Source organism: Genypterus blacodes, unplaced genomic scaffold (assembly GCF_046128005.1).
Source record: "Genypterus blacodes isolate CSIRO-AG114 ecotype Tasmania unplaced genomic scaffold, CSIRO-AGI_Gbla_v1 ptg000009l_1, whole genome shotgun sequence".
NCBI classification, from domain to species: domain Eukaryota; kingdom Metazoa; phylum Chordata; class Actinopteri; order Ophidiiformes; family Ophidiidae; genus Genypterus; species Genypterus blacodes.
This window is the reverse complement of record NW_027466823.1, coordinates 731,924-751,644: the sequence shown is the minus strand read 5'-3', so window position 1 is coordinate 751,644 and position 19,721 is coordinate 731,924. Positions and strand designations below refer to the sequence as shown.

At 41.9% G+C, this 19,721-nt stretch overlaps 3 protein-coding genes across 4 annotated transcripts; 2 read left to right on the top strand and 1 right to left on the bottom strand.

Annotated features, from left to right (window-relative positions):
• The first annotated feature begins 45 nt into the window (after nucleotides 1-45).
• On the top strand, nucleotides 46-2,845 carry LOC143007230 (synapse-associated protein 1-like). Its single transcript, XM_076158557.1, has 9 exons — nucleotides 46-356; nucleotides 656-774; nucleotides 859-925; nucleotides 1,056-1,129; nucleotides 1,317-1,456; nucleotides 1,616-1,767; nucleotides 1,933-1,991; nucleotides 2,086-2,227; nucleotides 2,306-2,845. Exons 1-9 carry the CDS (start codon nucleotides 167-169, stop codon nucleotides 2,431-2,433), a joined length of 1,071 nt encoding a protein of 356 aa, XP_076014672.1. The 5' UTR covers nucleotides 46-166; the 3' UTR covers nucleotides 2,434-2,845.
• Nucleotides 2,846-3,316: 471 nt separating this feature from the next.
• On the bottom strand, nucleotides 3,317-15,079 carry LOC143006972 (AP-1 complex subunit sigma-2). Of its 2 annotated transcripts, none has more exons than XM_076158354.1 (5): nucleotides 14,992-15,079; nucleotides 14,156-14,334; nucleotides 12,850-12,958; nucleotides 12,633-12,770; nucleotides 3,317-5,156 (listed from the first exon to the last, which is right to left on the bottom strand). In XM_076158354.1, the coding sequence occupies exons 2-5, from the start codon at nucleotides 14,332-14,334 to the stop codon at nucleotides 5,109-5,111; spliced, it is 474 nt and encodes a 157-aa protein (XP_076014469.1). In that variant the 5' UTR covers nucleotides 14,992-15,079; the 3' UTR covers nucleotides 3,317-5,108. The 2 variants fall into 2 exon arrangements, with proteins under 2 accessions (XP_076014469.1, XP_076014477.1); XM_076158362.1 differs by lacking the exon at nucleotides 3,317-5,156 and adding an exon at nucleotides 5,817-7,952.
• Nucleotides 15,080-16,833: 1,754 nt separating this feature from the next.
• Nucleotides 16,834-19,721, top strand: LOC143006961 (retinoschisin-like). The gene is given in 6 exon segments (XM_076158344.1): nucleotides 16,834-16,888; nucleotides 17,165-17,190; nucleotides 17,225-17,471; nucleotides 18,156-18,297; nucleotides 18,409-18,604; nucleotides 19,178-19,721. Coding segments are annotated over 6 exon segments (819 nt in total). The 3' UTR covers nucleotides 19,331-19,721.

Below are 19,721 nucleotides of genomic sequence, written 5' to 3'. Positions count from 1 at the left end.
GAATAGGCTACGGGTCGACACGAAGGACAAACACTGCCACTTTGCGGAAGTGTGCGCGTGAAACGTCACCAGTTGCCCCGAGCGTCTCACTTTATATAAAACTCAGAAACAGACGACAGACGAAAGACGACCCAAAAAAACAAACGTTTCCTGATCACACACAAGCATGCTAAAGAGCTGGGGGACCTGGCTTGGGTTGGAAAACGAGAATGTTGAGGGAAAACAAGAGAGTAAGTCTGTGGTTGGTGAGGAAGACGGGAATCATGAGGTAAACAAACAACCCCTCGCCTGTGAGAATGAGGAGCACAGTGCTGTTCAAACCCCTCAAGTTCTGGAGAAAGCTAAAGGCTTCGGCGGTAAGAACACTATTAAACTTCTTCGAACCTTAAACTTGGTGTACTGATATTTATCCGTCACCTGTGGTTGGGTAGTGGACTATAAAGTAACGTTATGTACGTACCTCCTAAAGCAGTGGTTCTAAAGCTGGTAGGAATTCTGTTGTTTTCGAAAAGTATTTAACAAGTAAAATGAGTGTCAACAATGAATGACTGTCCGTGTTTTGTTACTATAAATAGCCTAGTTCACCTGGTGGGGTTGGGGGCTTGTCGATGAGGTCATCAAACACGTCAGCTGAGTACAGGTTGTTTGTCTGCAGGTTACATTTACAGTTTTGCCAGCAGTGCCTCAAAGAAACTCTCAGAGTCAGTCTCTGAGACGGCACAAACCTTAAAGAAAAGTGTGGAGGATGGGAAGATTAATGGAATCATTGATAAGGTAAACACAGATTTGCTCTCTAGGAATGGTTTCTCCTCCTTTAGAACAGGGTTTTAGTTCTGATCCAATGTTTTCCTTCCTCAGACCATATTGGGTGATTTCCAGAAAGAGCAAGAAAAATTTGTACAGGAGAAAAATGCAAAAAAGTCTGGTGAGGAGCATGTGTTTTTATATTCAGACATACTAGATGTGTTTGTGTTGACATCCAGCAGACATCGTCATGATAGTGTGTATTTCCCAACTGAACAAAGCATCTTCAGCCGAGTTTTCTCTGTTCCTAGACTCGGCTGTTCCACCATGGGCAGGTTACAATGAAGAGGAAACAGTACAGCAACAGATTCTGGCTCTCTCAGCTGTAAGTATTGTGTTTCATGTCAGTAATAATAATGATAGGTTTATGTGATATAGCATCTTTCTCGTAGATAGTGAATTCTGCAGTTTGGGGGCAGTTTCACTAAATGATTGGGCGCCCATAGAGGAAAATCTATCTATCTGTATCTGTCTCATATTATTCAAATCAAATGGAGCTTATTGCCTCACAGGACAAGAGGAATTTTCTGCGAGACCCCCCTGCTGGTGTGCAGTTTCACTTTGACTTTGAGCAAATGTATCCAGTTGCCATGGTGATGTTGGAGGAAGACGAGCTCCTTCGGAAGATGCGCTTCCATCTGGTCCCAAAACAGTGAGAATATTTTACAACATTTAGCTCTGTGTTTCCACTCTGAATATTCATCCTGTGTGTGTGTGTGTGTGTGTGTGTGTGTGTGTGTGTGGTGCTGAGTGGGATGCAGTTGGCCCAGAATGCTCTTCCACTATAAAAATGACTGCATACTTCTCCCAGGGTGAAAGAGGAAGTCTTCTGGAAGAATTACTTCTACCGTGTGTCCTTGATCAAGCAGTCAGCCCAGCTCACAGCTTTGGCAGCACAGCAAGCTGCTGAGCAGAGGGACTCCAGGAAGGCTGCCTCCATTAATGAGGACGTAAATCAAACGGGTAAAGTCAAATCATGTGGTGCCTGTGTTTCATTTGAGTCCCATCTCATCTCATATTAAGTCTTTGTATGATGTAAGTTACTCTGCAGCCTTGGTTAGATAACATCAATGTCAACATCATCTGAGTTTGTGTTTCATGACTCTTGACAAGGAAATTATTTTGCAGAAATCGTTCAAGGGAAACCAGCGCCAGCCATCAACACCGCCAAACCAAAGCCCAGTGAGGTAATGAGCCGGGTCCAGAGTTTACTTCATGGAGCATTCAAAGTCTAATGTTAAGGGGATGTGTAGGTAAAATATGAATCATTTGTTACTAAAGGAAGAAGAGCAGCTGTCCACCAGTCCAGGTGTGTCTGAGTTTGTGAGTGATGCTTTTGATTCCTGCAAGATAAACCAGGAGGACCTACGCAAAGAAATGGAGCAACTGGTTCTGGACAAGAGGGACGATACAAACACAGAGGGTAAGTTTCTATCTTTTGATTGAACAAAGACAACAAGGATCCAGGCAGCATCGTTGGTGAACATGTGTTGTGTTCTAGTGGAGACTGCAGACTGGGAGAGGGAGCTGCAGCAGGAGCTCCAGGAGTTTGAAGTCGTTGCTGATGATGAGAACCGAGATGTCAACTGGGACAAAGAGATTGAAGAGATGCTGATGGAGGACAGTTAGTGATTAGAGCCTTAAATGTTAAAGGACACACCAAGCAAAGAAACTTCAGCTGCCAAGAGCTTTTATATCTCTTACATGTCGGTGGATTTCAGGTTGGTACGAACATTTCCCAACCCTCTGAGAACTGTTAAGGTTAAGAAACAACACTGAACTTAACCAACATGTGTTATCTCTGTGGCCTTAAGTAGTCCTAAGCTTCGTGAGTAAATATTCTCTCCTACCTCCTTCTGAAGAAATCCCCACAGCTCAGACGGCACACATTGTGTTTATGTGCCTTTGCATCGGCAGCACCATGGATAATCAATCACACGTATGTTATTAGATTTGAGCCTTGTGACCTTTCTACTTCTTGATGATAATGTTATCCTGTTTCTGAGCTATTGAACAATAAACAGCATAAAGGCTCAGCACACATTCAGGCTGATGGACCAAAGGGACTCCTGAGTATTATGGGATACTGAACATAGATCTGGTTTCAATTGCAGTCTACATACACACACGCACACACGCACACATATACTGTAGATATATATGTATGTCACTCATGGGGACATTTTGGTCTAGACACTTTGTCTTCTGTTGAACATTTATGCAAAGACCTCCCTAAAGGTCCTCTGTCTTCACTTTCTACTTCCTGTATGTTTATATTGCACACTTTTGCATTTAATAAACCTGAATCTCTCTGACCTCAAACAATGTACTGTTTCTTTTTAATCACAAGTTGGTGTGTGTGTGTGTGTTAAGGTTCATGTGTGTTTTTGTGTTTTATCAGGGATACAAGTTTAAGTGTCCACACGTCTGCATGTTTACAGCGCGGCCGTGTCGTTGTGCGTGAGCATGAGTGGACAGCAAAGAATCAAAGGAAACAGGCAGCTTGTGACCTTATAACCTCTGCAGCCTTTTATTACTGAATCAACAGGAACACACAACCTACATGCCCATTGTATCCTCTGTAAGAAAACACAAGCCTGCTAACTACACATCCCACTGCAGTCATGCTGGAGCTGTGTTTGACTTCACACAGGGTGAATAATGACGCACGCCCTCACATTCATTCAATGAAGCTCAGGGAGAACACGCGTGATGAACAGAAGAACATATAAAAGTGGAAAACAAAACGTGAGAAACTCCGATTTCAAACACGGTTTTGGTTCAAACGATAAAACTTCCGGAAATATGAATGGGAATGAAGAAAACACTGATTGAATGCCAGCTCATGTGATTGTACAGAACTGTGTCCAAGGCATTTTACAGCATATTTGTTTTTTCCAAGTGCTAATTCAAGTGAATGGAACATTTAAACTGTTCATCCTCTGCTACTGTTACAGATCATATTGAACCTCTGATAACTGGAGTCAAATCCCTTGCACATTAGAGAATACTTGGCCAATAAGTCTGATTGTGGTTAGCTTGTGTCACAGCAGTACATAAACAAGTCATTTCCATACTGTGTGTCACGTGTTGCTGCCAGAGGCCAGGGCTTCTTAAGGCTACCAAGGACTAACAGTGAAACGGCACACAAAGCACTTAAGGCAGCTTCAGCTTTAAAGTGTTATGAGCTGTGTCTGAGAGATACACAATCAACACACATCTGTCTATAGATACTATTATTATTTAAAACCATCAATATGAACAAAGGTTTGACATACAGACCGTTGATTTGCTGTATATGCATTTGGATTCAGCTCCCAGTAATGAACTTAAGTCATAGATTCTTAAATCAGGGTCACACTGAATCCTAAATGCATTTGTATGTTGTACATTAAAGTGCAAATTTCAGTGCAATGACCCAAATTTAACCCAAACAAAGCTGATTTGATATTTAAGTTGAGGGAAATATTACATTTCTGTTTCTGATTCAGTGTGAGATACTTCCACACTTTTACAAAAGCCAGATAGAAGCACACCAGTACTTTAAAATGCAGCGAGATAACAGTCAACTCAGCATCTGTACATGGCATGTTTTTAACCCCTGGATGACATTTACTAACAAATGCAAAAAAATGTAACAGATTATTCAACATCCAGTGTGATTCTAATATTAGAAAGCAATAGACAGAACAGAACAGATCAGACAGTCCATTACCATAAATGACCAGAAAATAGACTTGATTCATTTCAGTCCAGAATGCAGCAGGTTCATCTTTAAGCTTCTGATGCTATGCAATGTTAAAACAAACATACGTCTTTGGTTCTATTGTAATGTAACACCTTTGACCTTCCTCTCTACATGCTGTGTGTCTGTCACATAACACATTTGCATGCTTGTAAACAAATTTATCAGAAACCTCATTTGAATTTCATACTAAGAATCAAGTTGACAGAATGGAGCCTTTACACCGGCTGAGCTTTGGTCAAATCTGATCCAAGCAGATCAGTGAACACAGTATCTTGGTTTGGAATGGAAACCAGCAGAAAACTTCATTCTGCTGCTTTTCTCCCTCTAAACACCTGACGTCAGCACACGGAACAAATAAATAAGAAAGAAGGAAATACCAGAACAGTGCTACATTGTTGGTCTCTGAGAAAAAAAGGTAGGAAACAAAGGCTGAGCTGTGGATCGCAGATGCACAGGAAAACAGTGTGTGTGTGTGTTTGGGGTTGATATTGGCTACATGCAGCACTGTATCTGGCGGATGGAGCGCTGTGTGGCAAACAGATGATGAGGAGCAGCTTTATGTCAGTCCAATTTCCTCCAGTACACTGCGAGGGGTTTCTCCTTCCTGCGGAGGAACAGAGGAACCACAGCTCAAGTGAAGTGACGTTAAACACACGGTATCATTTCCTCCACATGACAATCAAACTGAAATCATACACCCACACACACACACACGCAACTATGATGCTGAACATGAAGGCCTTACATTGGCTCAAAATGCTTGCTTTCTTTTAATAGTTAACTGTACTGTTAATATTGTTAAAGCTAAGTTTACAAAGCAACCATTTCCACAGCATTGATATCAGCTTGATGCACTCATTATGTCAGCATCAACAAACAAATATGAGCAAATGAACAGCATATGGTCTATCTTCTCTTTTTCTCTATTAAAGTTGGTCGATGTTTATCAAAACACTTTATGGTAGAAACATCGGCGGTGTGAATAAAGTCTATGCAGATTGTTGAAAATGTACTTTTAATATTACGGCAAACAACTTCATTTTAACACAAATATGTTGTTATTATTGCTGTAATGAACAAAGACATGCAACAAAAGAATGAAGCACAAGTTGCTAGTTTGTGGCAAAGAAAGGGAGACACACTTACTTTGGCGTCCTAAATCAAAGTTCAGCACAAAGCAAAGAGAGGAGTTTCATCAGAACAAGACACAAATACCACTGTCATTGGAGCGTGTGTGTGTGTGTGTGTGTGTGTGTGGCTGTCAACACATTGAGCACCATTCCTCCAAACTTGCCAGAAACATTGTAAATAAGGTGCTTTTAATTTCATTTATCATTATTTGCAATAACAAATGATAGCAGTGAGAGATGGGAGACACTAATGGAGTCAAGATTGATGTCACAGTTGTTAATGGCATCAGATACACACTACGCTGAGAATCCTTAATGATGTCACAGCTGTCGGAGAAGAGGAGGGCTGAGGTGAAGGCTGTGAAATATCAGGGCTAGGGTGTTTCAGGTGAAGATGAGCGGAAAGGAGGCTACATCATTATTCACCAATCAACTTCTTTCTCTCTGTGGGGAAACTTGCAGGAATAATGACTAAAAAAATGATTGACTGTAATTCAGACGTCACATCAATGAATAATCATACTTAAAAAGTATCACATGGTAAACACAGTCTAAACACACTTCTTGACCAAAATCATTAACAATTTATTGATTAAATTTTGTTTTTACAAATATCTTCTAATAAAATGCTATAATTTTATACTGAAGGAATCATTGATAATAAGACAGAGATAAATAATGACATGGATGTAAAATAAGTGCTTATTAATACATGTCAGTCTATCACATGATGTATAGAGCCAAGAGTCAAAACTCCTGCTTTATCAGTGCAAAGAGCAAACCTATCATCTAGATTTATTTAGCTTTAATGGACCTCATATCACTTTGAGAACAATCGTTTCTCCATTTTATTGGATCTTTCAATCATCAGGATCTTTCAATCATTTTTAAAAGATTTAAAAGAAATATTTAACTTGTTATATAAAGCAGCTATTAGTTCTTCTATGTTACAGTCTGAAGGTTTAAAGTCATTTTCCAAACAAATCAAAATACTAGCAAGGACAAATACATAAAGATGAAATAAATACTATAAAACATGAGAGGAGACACTGGACTGACAAAGTCAATCATAAAGAGAAACGATAGAGGAACACGTGATGTCTAAAGCATTCACTTTCCAAACAATGGAAAATAAATTCAACAGCAAAGAAACCAAGAATGTGACTGAGGTGATGATGAAACACAGGGATCTCTACAAAATAAAGTCACATCAATCTGATCAAGGGCTGTGTTGACCTTTGACATGAAACTCAAGAGCTCATAAGCATCCATGCTGCAGTACTACAGCCTGGACACCGGGGGGCAGTGTTTCCCCATAAGACCATGGCAACAACATAGTTTGAACTTTTTCATCTATGCTTAGTTGTCTTTACTTCAAACAGGATTCAGCTGATTCAACCAGTGATGTCAGCGTTTCTATTTCAACCAAACACTAATACAGCTGCTTTCACTGGCACCCCGGGGTGTCATCATGATGTTCACTGCTTCTATGTTTGTTTGGACAAAAACATCAAAACATTACTGATCTTGGTGATGACTTGGTGAATGGAGGGCATTTGAAGTCGACCCAAACCCGTCACAATTTGAGAATCTAAATCTGAAAGAACATATCTGCTTGTATATCACTGGATTCGTCCAGAAAACTAAAACATAATCACTCGGCTGTGTTTAAGCCTCTACCCTTCGATTTAGATTATTTGTATATATAAAGAAATTGACCGTGACACTGCTGTGACCAGTATCACGATCAGTCACTGTGTCCATAATCGCACACCTCTATTGGCAGTCCGTTGGGATTTGATGGAAACCTTCTGCTTCACAGTGAAACAACACAAAGAGCTGTGAAGTCACCAACAGTAAATGGACCAATGACAGGAAAGATACAATCCATCGCCACTTTAACTGGTGGATCACACATTTCATCAACCACTCCTTCAGCATGAGACCACAGGACGCTGATCTCCTGCTCCATTTTGACAGCTTCAGCCAATTTGTCATTTTTTAGGTGCAATTTATTTATCAGTGACGTCCACAAACCGTGAGCACATTGTATCCTGACTGTCATGTTCGGAAATGAAAAGTGCACAGGCAAATCAATGACAATGATGACAGTGTGATGAAGGTGTGTGTGTGGAGGGCAGACAGAAAGGTGCCAGGCACTGAGGAGCTCAGCATGCAGGGTGGAGAGCAGCAGCAGGAGGAGCAGCAGCAGGAGGAGCAGTGATGGCAGCCATTCAGTACACAGGCACAGTAAAGTACTCATGTCGGGGCTGGAGGAGAGAAACGCACACAGCTTAGACAACACAACAACAGGAGCAGCCACCGCACTCCGCAGCCGATTCATCTACAGGACACGCAGGAGACGTTGACCCAGACAAACTGCCCTCACACTGTTCCCCCATCTTTTTATAGAGAAACAGTCTGCTCCTTCATAAACTCTGCTCTCTGTTACAGCATCACACAGTGAGCTTTCTCATAGAGGGTTTCTGTGTTTGAAAACATGGGAATGGCATTGTAAAACACCAATGGCAATGAAGCTAGGAATATAAACCCCATGATAGACTCTCAATCTGTTAGGATAGTTGTTTCTGTAGGCCAGTATATTAATGAACTGATCTACAGACTTACACCTCACACACATGCTGCAGGGGCTCAATCTAAACCTCATCAGAGCTGCAGGTTACTGAATGCTAACTGAAGTGTTTTGTATCATCTTGATTGTAATGTCAAGATCAAATTTAGAATCTGGAGAGAGAATCTCCATGTTTCAATCCCCTGTGGTAAACAATGTAAGAAACCCTCTACAGGAACATGCAGGAAGAGTAATAAGTGAGTGAACCCCAAAGTAAGGAGGGATCTGGCTCTTTATGAAGGAGCTCTGAATGTTGTTGATTGTAGAATTGTATACATTTGTCCTTCTTATCCAGTGTGAGAATGTTCAGTTTGACTTCATCTTAACTTAGCTCAGTTCCTGGATCTGTGCTGTTTTAGCAATGTTGACTCATTTGGTATCAAACAGAAGAGACATTCTCAAACTATCACAAATACAAAAATATCTTTCTTTAAACTCACTAATATAGAAGAATACAGACAGTTTGGTAGTGTGGACGCTGTCGATGAAAAGTTACACATGCATGACAAACAAAGACAGACAGACAGACAGACAGACAGGCACACAGACAGACAGGCAGACAGCACAGGCCTTGTTTCCAATACAAACATGCAGTGTCAGCTGTTGAGAAATGGTTACTATTGAAAGGAGACCAGTGAGCGAGTGTCAAGCTACACACACACCCTCATGGTGACAAGGCACTGAGCAGCTACAGAGAGACGGGTCAACAGGAGGACTGAGAGGAGTTCTAGTGACACGGACGGTTCTACGAGTCCACAAACACAGTATTCACCTCCACGGGTTTAATTCTGGAAAAGACCAGAGGATTCAGAGGCCATATTTGGGACCAAGAGACCTGTGAGGCAGACATTTGAGGAGAAAATGAAAAGAATGACGGACCACTGATTCATTCAACAGAACATCTCTCCTCACCTTACAACAGTCACAGTTCTGAAGTGTTTGAGCCGACCTGGAGATGAAAGGAGCGCGACCCTAGTGACCTCATTCTACACTGAGGGAAGTGTGTGAACATCGATTGATCCATGATGTCGTAAAGTGACAGAGTTGAGCTGAGTTTTAAATCTTTGGGGGCGTCGTTATTCCACAGGCATATCTGTTCACTGGAACCGGAGGAAAGGTCAACGCAAAAACTTTTCATTAAAGGCTTATTAAACTAGCTTCATCCCAAATCCCCTGAGGTATGTTTCCCATGTGATTACAGCACAATGCACTGTTAACGTCCAGGCACTCAATCTGGATGCTCCCCTACTCAACCCCTGCATTATGTTCACAAGGAAGAGAACAATGTTTCTGTCCCCTTCTATGGAAATGAGAGGGTGGCAGTGTGTTCATCCATGTCACATCTACCTCAGGACATTTACCTGCATGTTGGAACTTTAATCATAATCTGATTAGGACCATTAAGTACTTTTAAACATCATTAGATTTAAATTGGTATAAATCTGTGGATGCATACTACAGAAAAACTATTACATACAACTTCAAATCAATTTACAGTTCTATCATGACATAGATCCATGTCTGAATATGAATCTTGTATATATGAAGTCAGCATCTCTCTATTTGAATCTTAATAATAGCTAATTGGCAGGTTGTTATTGTCTTTGGCAGTAAGAATACTCTACACTCACACTAAGCTTTTATTTTGAAAGGAAATGAGGAACCTCTTCTAAACCATTCCATGTCTAATTAGCTTCAACAAGGTATTAATTAGTAGTTAGCGGGTTAATATTTGTGTAAAATGCTCAAATGACACAATGTGCAACATGAAACCAAGATGCAACAAACAGTTCTGGAGTTTAACACGATACAGAACAGAACCACCAGGTAGAATCATCCGGCCAAGCAGTTTCATTGCTAGTCAAACAATATGATTGAACTCTTCACACAGGCGGCATAGATCTGTCACTCATCCATCAGAAGAGATATGAATTGGGTTTCACACAGCTACAATTTCCATGATCCATGATGATAACATGATTTTGAATCATTGAGCATTGGCCAACAATGGACCAAAGTGAATGAAGTGTTGGATCATGCCACCTGAGTGTGTGCAGACATGACCTAAACATTCCCAGCTGAGCTCATGTCTGCTCACGGCTCTTAGGTTGTGTTTCTTCTTCTTGCTTTTCATTCAGAGGAACCATTCTGACACAAACATGCAGGTGAGCAGAAACCCATGCTGGCATCAGCCTGGTATTTACCAAACGACTCTTTACAAGAGGTCCTCACTGGGCAAACTCCCCCAGTCTTCACTCTGGCTCTATGAATACACAATTCAGCCAATCAGAGACGCTCCTCTCTTTCTCAAAGGACAAACATGGAAGTGGAAATCTTGAGGAATTCACATTTCCTACTGCTCAACACCTTTATTAGTCATTTCACGACATACATTCTGCTACTTCCTATTTTAATTTGCTATATAATGTATTAGTTGGGTTACCTTGCTGCCATATCTTTCATATTTATTCATTTCATAGCCGAACAGAAGACAGCAGTTGTTTTGTAATGCTTAGGGTGGATTTCTCTTTTATATCTGTACACTTCATATGCTATGTATATATATGTTATGTTTATATAATGTATAGATTTATTTCTCCCCAGTGGCCTGATTTTGTCCAGGACTGCTTCATGGCTCCTAAACTGAGTTACGTTGAGCAAACTAATCCTACAAAAGAACCCTAACCCCCCCCCCCCCCCCCCCCACCCTCCCTCTGAGCAGCTGACACTGATTAGACTTCTGTGGAATGCCAAACATGCTTCCATCTGATTATGTTTCTTTATTGTCAATATTAAAAGCTGCTCTTTCATTCTAATCCTTACACATGACTCTGACAGGTTAAAGGTGCTCACACACACACACACACACACACACACACACACACACACACACACACACACACACACACACACACACACACACACACACACACACACACACACACACACCTGAGTGCAATATTGAGAAATCATGAAGAGTTAAAATATCTCAACTCCAAGCCTTTGGTTTCTAAACACAGAGTGACTTTATAATGGAACATAACCTCATTATATAACGTGACATGACATGAGGTTTTGTTCCTCGTCTCCTTCAAGATTTTAAAGAATGAGTCAAGAGGGGATCAACCACAGAATCTGAGCTCTTTGACTGAGCCTGACAGGGAGAATAAGATCAGCTACAGTGTTTACTCTATTACCCTTATAAACTTAAACTAAATCCCTGTAGCTGACTCCATCTCTCCATCGTCCCAATTCATTGTCCTCAGTTACACCAGTTCACATTTATTATGACATCACAAATCAGATGATCAATCTAAAGTAGATCAGGTGGCAAAACAAACATCTCCCCTGTGTGAGGAGACACAGCTGATACTCATCAATACAGACTAAAGATCAGTCATTAGGTCAGGATCGAGAGAGAGAGAGAGAGAGAGAGAGAGAGAGAGAGAGAGAGAGCTAGCTGCTAGCTGAGTAAAGAGTGATGAAGTTAATGATGAATGCCTGAGATTACGCAACATGATTCCGTGTCTTATTAGTGAGCTCAGGGTTGAAGTCAGTGTGACACAGAAACACAAACCAGCAGCCTCATGATACTTTAGGGTCATGACATGGTTGTTGCTGTTCTGATCTTTCTGTCTGGAGGCGGTGGTAGTAGTAGTAGTAGTAGTAGTAGATCTACTTCTATGGATTCTACTCTACTGCTACATCAGGGGTTATTTGGTTTTACCACAAACTGTACCTGCAAACAGGCGCATCTGAAAGTCTATATTCTGTAAATCACAAGAGTAAAGAACAAACAGGCATGAGGGCAAATATGTCAAACTCAAACTGAAGCCAACACAAAGTAAACCACCACAAAGGAGAAGTAGAACATTTGCCAGCTGTGATGTAACCAGAGCTCCATGTTCATGCAGCTCAGCAGATTAATGCTTTAAACATGAAAGTGTTCAAGAAGTCCAGGCTGTGAAGTGAGAACATTTGGAAAAAGGACACAAAGATCTAGCTGCCTCTGTTTCTCTGAAGGCTCTCTATCATCCAGGTCTTTACATATCTAACTCTAACCTCTGCTCTGTACAAACATAGACTCCCTCATGTGAGACAAACATATGAAATCAATCATCCCAGAGAATGCAAATGAGCCACAGCTCCTCTGGCTAATGTGTGAAAGATGCTGGAGCTGCTTTGGGTTTGACAGGACGACTCTGACACGCCAATCATGAATAATGCAGAGCAGGGGCACATTACTGATGAAGTGAGAGGAAGAAGAAGAAGAAGAGATGACAGACAGTAGAGAGTAGGGTTAGATGAGGAGCCTTACCTCCTGCAGCAGGTCTGCCTGCTCTATGGCCTTCAGCACGTTCTTCTTAGACGTCTCCTGAGCCTCCCCTCCCAGCAGGAACTCGTCCAGGATGAAGTAGGCCTTCTCAAAGTTGAAAATGATGTCTAACTCACAAACCTATATGACATAAATGAGAAAATAAAGGTTCTGAATCAGTCTAACATGTAAACACAAAGAGGTAAGAGCATGAACTTACACTGCCAAAGTATTTATCCAGCAGCTCCACGTATCTATGGATGATCTCCAGGGTGATGAGCTCATTATCTTGGTCCTCGATGGCACAGCAGAAGTACAGACTGGCATATCTGCAACACAGCAACAAACCTGTCAACTTCACCATGACAACCCTTATCAAAATAACATTAATAACAGTAAACATAGAGGAAGTCTTGCGTGAACTTGAAAGTCTAGCTAACAAAGAGAACATCAAAGAGCTGACTGCAGCGATCCAAGTGATAAACTCGCTCGTCTCACTCCGTTAAAGTGCTGAGCCGGTGTTTCTGTGTTGTGAAGTATGACTGTTTACTTTACACTGTACAGACTGTGGCCTGAGAGCCAGCAGCCTGATGCAGAGGACGACATCTTCATCAGCTCAGCCTCAGACTGTGAAGGTTCTTTAACTCTGATAATCTCTGTGGCAGGTGGCCGTCGGCTAATCATGTCCCCTGATCCTTCAGAACCAGCAGGTCAACAAGGTCACCATGTAGAATACAGGACAAGATCCAGGTCCTGGACTGGAATGGAACTTGATTAGCTTAGACGATTCCTATTCATTGATTTCTTTCCTGTTCAGTTGTAATGGAATAAGAAGCACACAGCATGTTTTCATTCTAATGTTTAGGTTTAAGGTCCAGGTCCAGGCCCCGGCCCTGCTGGCCTCATGTGTTCACTTCATTTCTCTATGGAAGCTGCAGCTTTAATGTCACAGCTGCCAACAAGACGGAAAAGGAAGCGATGCCATGACTGATAACAGCCAGACTGTCAGCTCCTCTGAAGCCGAAGAGGAAGCAGAGGAAGTTAGAGTTGTTAATACTTAACACAGTGTTGTTTTTATACCTGCCACTCCTGGGCAAATATCTCTATCTACTGTATGTATCAATGCATCTGAACACTTCCAGCAGCTTACACACAGATCAACAACACAGTTCAAACATCACGAACACTTAACATCTAAATACAGTTCATGAATCCTGATCCACCTGAGAGAACCCCTCTGGCTCTCTCTGCCTGAAGCTAAACAGTGTGACTGGCCGGTCGGCACCTCAGCGCTTTGGCCGTCATCCTTTCGGTCACAAGGGTTCAATCAATACCCTGCCTCCCCATCTGTTGGCATGGCAACAGGATACAAATGGGGTTAAAATACTTTTTGGCATGTCAGTGCAATAATGAAAATAAGATGTCTGGATTCTGCAGCCTCATCGTGAGTGACAGGTCGATGAATCGCCCAGAGAAGTGTGAGGCTTTTATTCTGTGTGCATTCAACCAGAAGAAACTCAACCCACCTCTTGTATACAATTTTGAGGTCTCTCCACTCTAAGAAGCTGCACATTTTGGGCTTCCGTGCCAGGACAGTCTGCACCAACTCTCTGGTGATCTTCTTCTTCTCCTTATCAGACAATGGCACGTACCATTTCTGGAGCCGGAGCTTACCTTGCCGACTGAACAGAAGCATGAACTGCATCTAAAATTAAGGGACAGGGGACAAAAAAGACAGCTGGGAGAAACAATACGGTATGTGTGTGTGTGTGTGTGTGTGTGTGTGTGTGTGTGTGTGTGAGGGGCTAGGTGCATGAATAAATCACAAGCTGCATTTCCAGAGCATATCTTATCACTTTATGCGTGACAGCACCTGTTAATGAGGCAAATTCAGGATTCTTGCATTGGCAGTAAAAAGAAAAAGGCTGACATAGATAAGTTATACTGAATTTAAAATCACACTGGTACAGGAATATGTCTGGAAACGTCTGAGTGCCCATAGAACGATAGTTAAGTTAGTTGGTTCTGGTCTGTCAGGTGGATAAACACAGCCTCCGTCTCTCCAGGTTTAAATTCAGCCTGAACTGTTGATATGCAGCAACATAAATCGCATATGTAGATGAAACAAATGCCTGACACGGCATGAGTGTCATGTTAAAGCCATTTCTCTCCGTACAGGACTGAAAGCATCATCTAACCTGACGCCAGACGGAAGTACCGTGGACACCGTTATTCACTGGTCAACGTGGTTCGCATTAACCCGCTCAGCCGCCGCCTGCTTCGTTTAAACATGACGCGAGGCGAGGCGTTGCTTTAAATTTACATTCCACAGGCGAAAAGGAAATTTATAGCCACTACTTACCTTGAATACTGCTAATAACGAGCAATTCTCCCTCTAAAATTAAGCAGCCAGTGCCACCCTGAAACACACAGCCTGCTGCCTCCACGCGTCTCATTGGTCAATAAAGTGCCGACAACGCTGTTCATTGGTCAATGCGTTATTAGCCCCGCCCACCCAGCCTGATAAGTTTATACAGCCTCTGTGATTGGGTGCCTCATACATCAATCAAAACACACGACCCAAACCGACTGAGGCGATCCCCGGGAGCGGATCGTGAGGTGTTTGTTTAAAATAAGAATCCAGTGTTTACATGCAGGCTGCGACTACCTGCTTTATTATTATTATACGTAATTATTTGCAGATATGTGAACAGATCAAAATAAATCAGACACTTAAAAGGGACCCAAAAGTGAACTGACAAGGTTCTATTTCAGATCTTTAAAAAAAAATAAGGCACAGTAATTATCCTGCATATGAATTTAATGCAAATATGTGGACATCACAGATGTTTGTACCTTCTAAACACACTGAAAAAGGCTGTGACCAAAATGTTCCTGTATCCGATTTCCCTGCTGCGGTAAAAATAAAGAAAGAGAGAAAAACTCTCAGTAGTGTGGACTTCTTCCTTTTTTCAGTGTTAAAGTTGATTGATTTAAGAGACTGGACAGCGTGGGGACGGCAAATCCCTACATTTTGAAGTCTTTAAAGTTCATCAAGAGCAAAAAATAAAAAACTTGATGTATGATTTATCTGACTGCTCTTCAACTTGGAATTTATGTACCAGGATTTATCTCAACATTCTTAAATGTAACATTTAGTTATCGTAGCACAATGTGAGTTGTTTCATTGATACGATGAGAAAGGAACCCGCTGTCTTTCTGTACAACTTACATTGTTAGACAGACATGCAAACTATTCAGATGAAATTAGGGGCAGACAAATGTCCGCACACACCAAACCCTTGGCATATAAACACCTAAATGTCATGCAGTGATAATGAATATTTTTTACAAATAATGATGTGTGGCAAGTTCAAATGTCGTCTGTGAGATCATGAGAATAAAAATGCAAGCGAGGGAAAAAGGCTGAGTCATGCTGCGGAGTAGCACACAACCATTGTACAAGAAATGACACAGTGGTCTACTTAGTCTGGTAAGTGCTTGTCTGCTCAACCAAAGAGCTCATTAGTACATGCTGCACTCATTCACTCAACTCACTCACTTCAATCTATTCAACCATTAATGTCACAGCTAATAGGGAAATCTGATGAGGATGCCACAGTATGCAAATGAGTCAAGGTTAAATTGGGTTGTCACCATTGTTACAGTGAGTATAAGAAGGGCAGAACCAATTACAACAAAGACTTTGATTGTTTCATGACCACAGCTGACATTTAGTGGCCCAGCGAAGCCTGCATGTGCTGCAGAGCTGAGACCAAGACTGGGACCTGAGACTGGGACCTGAGACTGGGACTCGAGACCTGAAATCAACTATTTGATCTCAGCTCTGATGTTTTGAAATATTAAAATTTGATTTAGATCTTTTCCTGAGAATGTTGTGAATTGTTAATGAATGTTTGCACGTCTGCCATCTCCGCTCTTCAAACAGATGAATTGGCGGTGAAGGTTGATGGGTTGGGGGCAGCCATCGCCCTAAAGAGGCAAACTCATTCTTGATTAATGAGATGATGATGAATGCATTAGCCAGAGGTACAGCAACAGTACAACAGCCAAGGTCAAGGGAGCTGTAAGGGCCAATAAAGGGTTATTATTAGATAAGGCCATCAGAGGCCTGTGGATTAGAGTAATCCTATCCACTTGCATTGGGTATCACACACACATTCCAGAAGAGCTGAGGAGGAAGATGGCCGTCACTACTGGTTGTTCTGCTGTGCTCCTCCTCCTGTTTCTGTCCCATGGTAAGTCACTATGCAACTGCAGGGTTGATGCTTTAGTGAAGTGAGCTGGGCTGGAGTTTACAGACAGAAGCCTGGAGTTGTTAACTTTACTTCAGTCACTCATAGTAATAAGGGAAACTTGTTAAAATCATGTTACTCACCTGTCTGCACTAACAACTGTATAAACAATTGATACATTTATTTAACACAATTTCTCTTCCTTCTGAAACTTTGCTTTGCTTTTGTTTTTACTATCTATGTTTATTTACATTTCATGCATCTACTGATGTGGTATAGCTCTGATTGCTGTTCACTCACAGGAGGTAAGCAGCAATTAGTAAAACACTTAAAGTTTAGTTGAATTCACCTTAAATGCGACTCTAAATGAACTCTGTCCTTTCTTTGGATCAGGAAGAAGAGGTCACTAAGGTGGAAGAGGTTCAGGAAGAGGTCCAACAGGTCATCGAGTCTTGGACAGGGAATGTCAAAGCGTGCACATGTGACTGTCAACCTGCTGAGTCACCTACACAGTTCCCCACTGTCTTCTCTGCAACCCAGCAGCCGCAGCCTCTGCCTAAGAATCACCCACTGATCTGCATGCCAGGTGAGGTGACTTCATAGTTCAGGGTCTTGGGCAATTGGGGGACATGAAGATTAATGTTGTGCATTTGTTTAACCTGGTGTTTTCCCCGTGTCTGTGGCCACACTGAGGGCTCCAGGCAGAGTGATGAATCACACTGTTGATGGCAGCTGGCTGCATTTCCACTCACACTAATCTTGGCTTCATGCATCTCAAAGATATTGCACATTCGCAGTCACAAGCCAAGATCTTAAGTGATTATACTTTTATTGAAACGAGGAAAGTAAAAAGAAAGATCAGGGCTGTAGCTGTGAGCGAGAGGCCTGGGGTGGCACACAGCAGAGGCTGCACATAATCTCATTACCTGTGCAGCAATGACACCAGCAGATTAGGGAGCCCAGAATAGGCCTGATACTGCACAGAGCAGCACACATCCCATGATTCTGCCACCACCTTCATCCACCTTCCTTACTACATGCATCATTCATTGGAGTGAGCAAAGATGAGCAAACATCAAGTCCAATCATGAAAACAGTGAAGCGCCAATTTATTATGTCAAATAGGAAAGAGGAAATGACTTCAGTATAAACCTGAAACCTATGGAAGTGGAACAACAACTTTGACATACAGTGAAGTGAAGTCAGATTTCTTGAGTATAGAGAATAGAGTTTATGACCCTTTGATAGTTTCACTGTGTGCCGTTCACAGAATGCCCCTATCACAGACCTCTGGGCTTTGAATCTGGGTCTGTGGGCGCAGATCAAATCAGCTGTTCCAATCAGGAGCAGTACACAGGTTGGTACTCCTCCTGGATCGCTGACAAGGCTCGACTTAACAACCAAGGCTTTGGGTGAGATATGACAACCACACTCACATTTCTATTCCATATCATATGCTAGGAAATAACCCTTATGCAGAATATGCATACACACCCATACAGTCTATGTTCCTTTTCTTTTAGGTGTGCATGGCTCTCTAAGTTCAATGATCTGCACCAGTGGCTCCAGATCGACTTGAAGGAGGTGGGTGTGGTCTCTGGAATCCTCACCCAGGGCCGCTGTGATGCCGATGAGTGGATCACTAAGTACAGCATCCAATACCGCACTGTGGAAACTCTGAACTGGATCTATTACAAGGACCAGTCAGGCAACAACAGGGTAGGTGTATCTATGTTAATCCAGCCTCATTACATACACACATCCAAGGTGGAGAACATCAGAGAACCCACACAGAGTTCTGGTTGGTAGTTTGCATCTTGTTCTGTCCTCCCAAAAGGATTCATTACATGCGCTGTACATTGTTCTGGCTGAAAGAGAAATCGACCTTAGAAACTGTATTCAACAATCCAGCCAAGGACAAAATCCATCACTCTGGCAGCTTCCAAAATAAATTCAATAAAAGACAAATTCTCTGGGGTCACTAAATATATTCTCTTGTTCGAGTTGCATTAATTTGAATTAAGTTTCTCTGAAGGCAAATTGATGAAATTAAAGTTGGCAGACCATCGTACACTGGTCACCTCACCGGGTTTGACTTCAAGCCATGTACACACACACACACTCTATCACTCTTGATTGGGCATTAAACTATCTAAACTTTATATTCTATAGTTTGATCCAAGCTTGCCAGGAAAATGAAAGCTTCCTGATGAGTGAACGTGAAGAAACATACTAAAATGATACAACGTCCAGTTCCAGGCCCTTGACTCTGTGTTGTTGGTGTCCCTGCAGGTGTTCTATGGTAATTCTGACCGCTCCTCTGCAGTCCAGAGCCTGTTGCGTCCTCCCATTGTGGCTCGGTACATCCGCATGCTGCCGCTGGGTTGGCACACTCGCATCGCTATCAGGATGGAGCTGCTGATGTGCATGAATAAGTGCACCTGATGTAAACACAGCAAGCTCTTTACCTTCTCTTGCCAAAGGAGGACGGTCACAGATCCAGCTCTGTAGACGTGTTAAGATCCTTTCTCTTCGTATTTTCGTTATTTTAACATATTGTTTCTTTAATGAGGCTCAAACAAGTTTTATCTGGGCAGGTGGACATATTTGGTTTCCTTTCTTTGACTCTTTGTCTGTCTTTATACATCTATAAATTATTTTCCGTTTTCAAAACAAGACACCTTTTCAATACACACCGGCTATTTCTTCAAACTTGCAATTGATTTTGGTTGCCTGTATAAAAAGATCCAGAGAACGATTGGATTTGTAATTCACACATTTTCTGACTGAAATGCTGAACTTTAAGAACAAAATTTCAGATTAAAACTTGAATCAA

Excerpts from the sequence above, each read along its gene's own strand:
- LOC143006972 (XM_076158354.1), bottom strand. The coding sequence starts at position 14,334 with ATGCAGTTCATGCTTCTGTTCAGTCGGCAAGGTAAGCTCCGGCTCCAG. Across the intron at positions 12,959-14,155 it reads CTCAAAATTGTATACAAGAG|ATATGCCAGTCTGTACTTCT; the intron begins GTGGGTTGAGTT and ends GCTGTGTTGCAG. Across the intron at positions 5,157-12,632 it reads AGGCAGACCTGCTGCAGGAG|GAAGGAGAAACCCCTCGCAG; the intron begins GTAAGGCTCCTC and ends GTTCCTCCGCAG.
- LOC143007230 (XM_076158557.1), top strand. The coding sequence starts at position 167 with ATGCTAAAGAGCTGGGGGACCTGGCTTGGGTTGGAAAACGAGAATGTT. Across the intron at positions 1,768-1,932 it reads TGAGGACGTAAATCAAACGG|AAATCGTTCAAGGGAAACCA; the intron begins GTAAAGTCAAAT and ends ATTATTTTGCAG. Across the intron at positions 2,228-2,305 it reads GGACGATACAAACACAGAGG|TGGAGACTGCAGACTGGGAG; the intron begins GTAAGTTTCTAT and ends GTTGTGTTCTAG.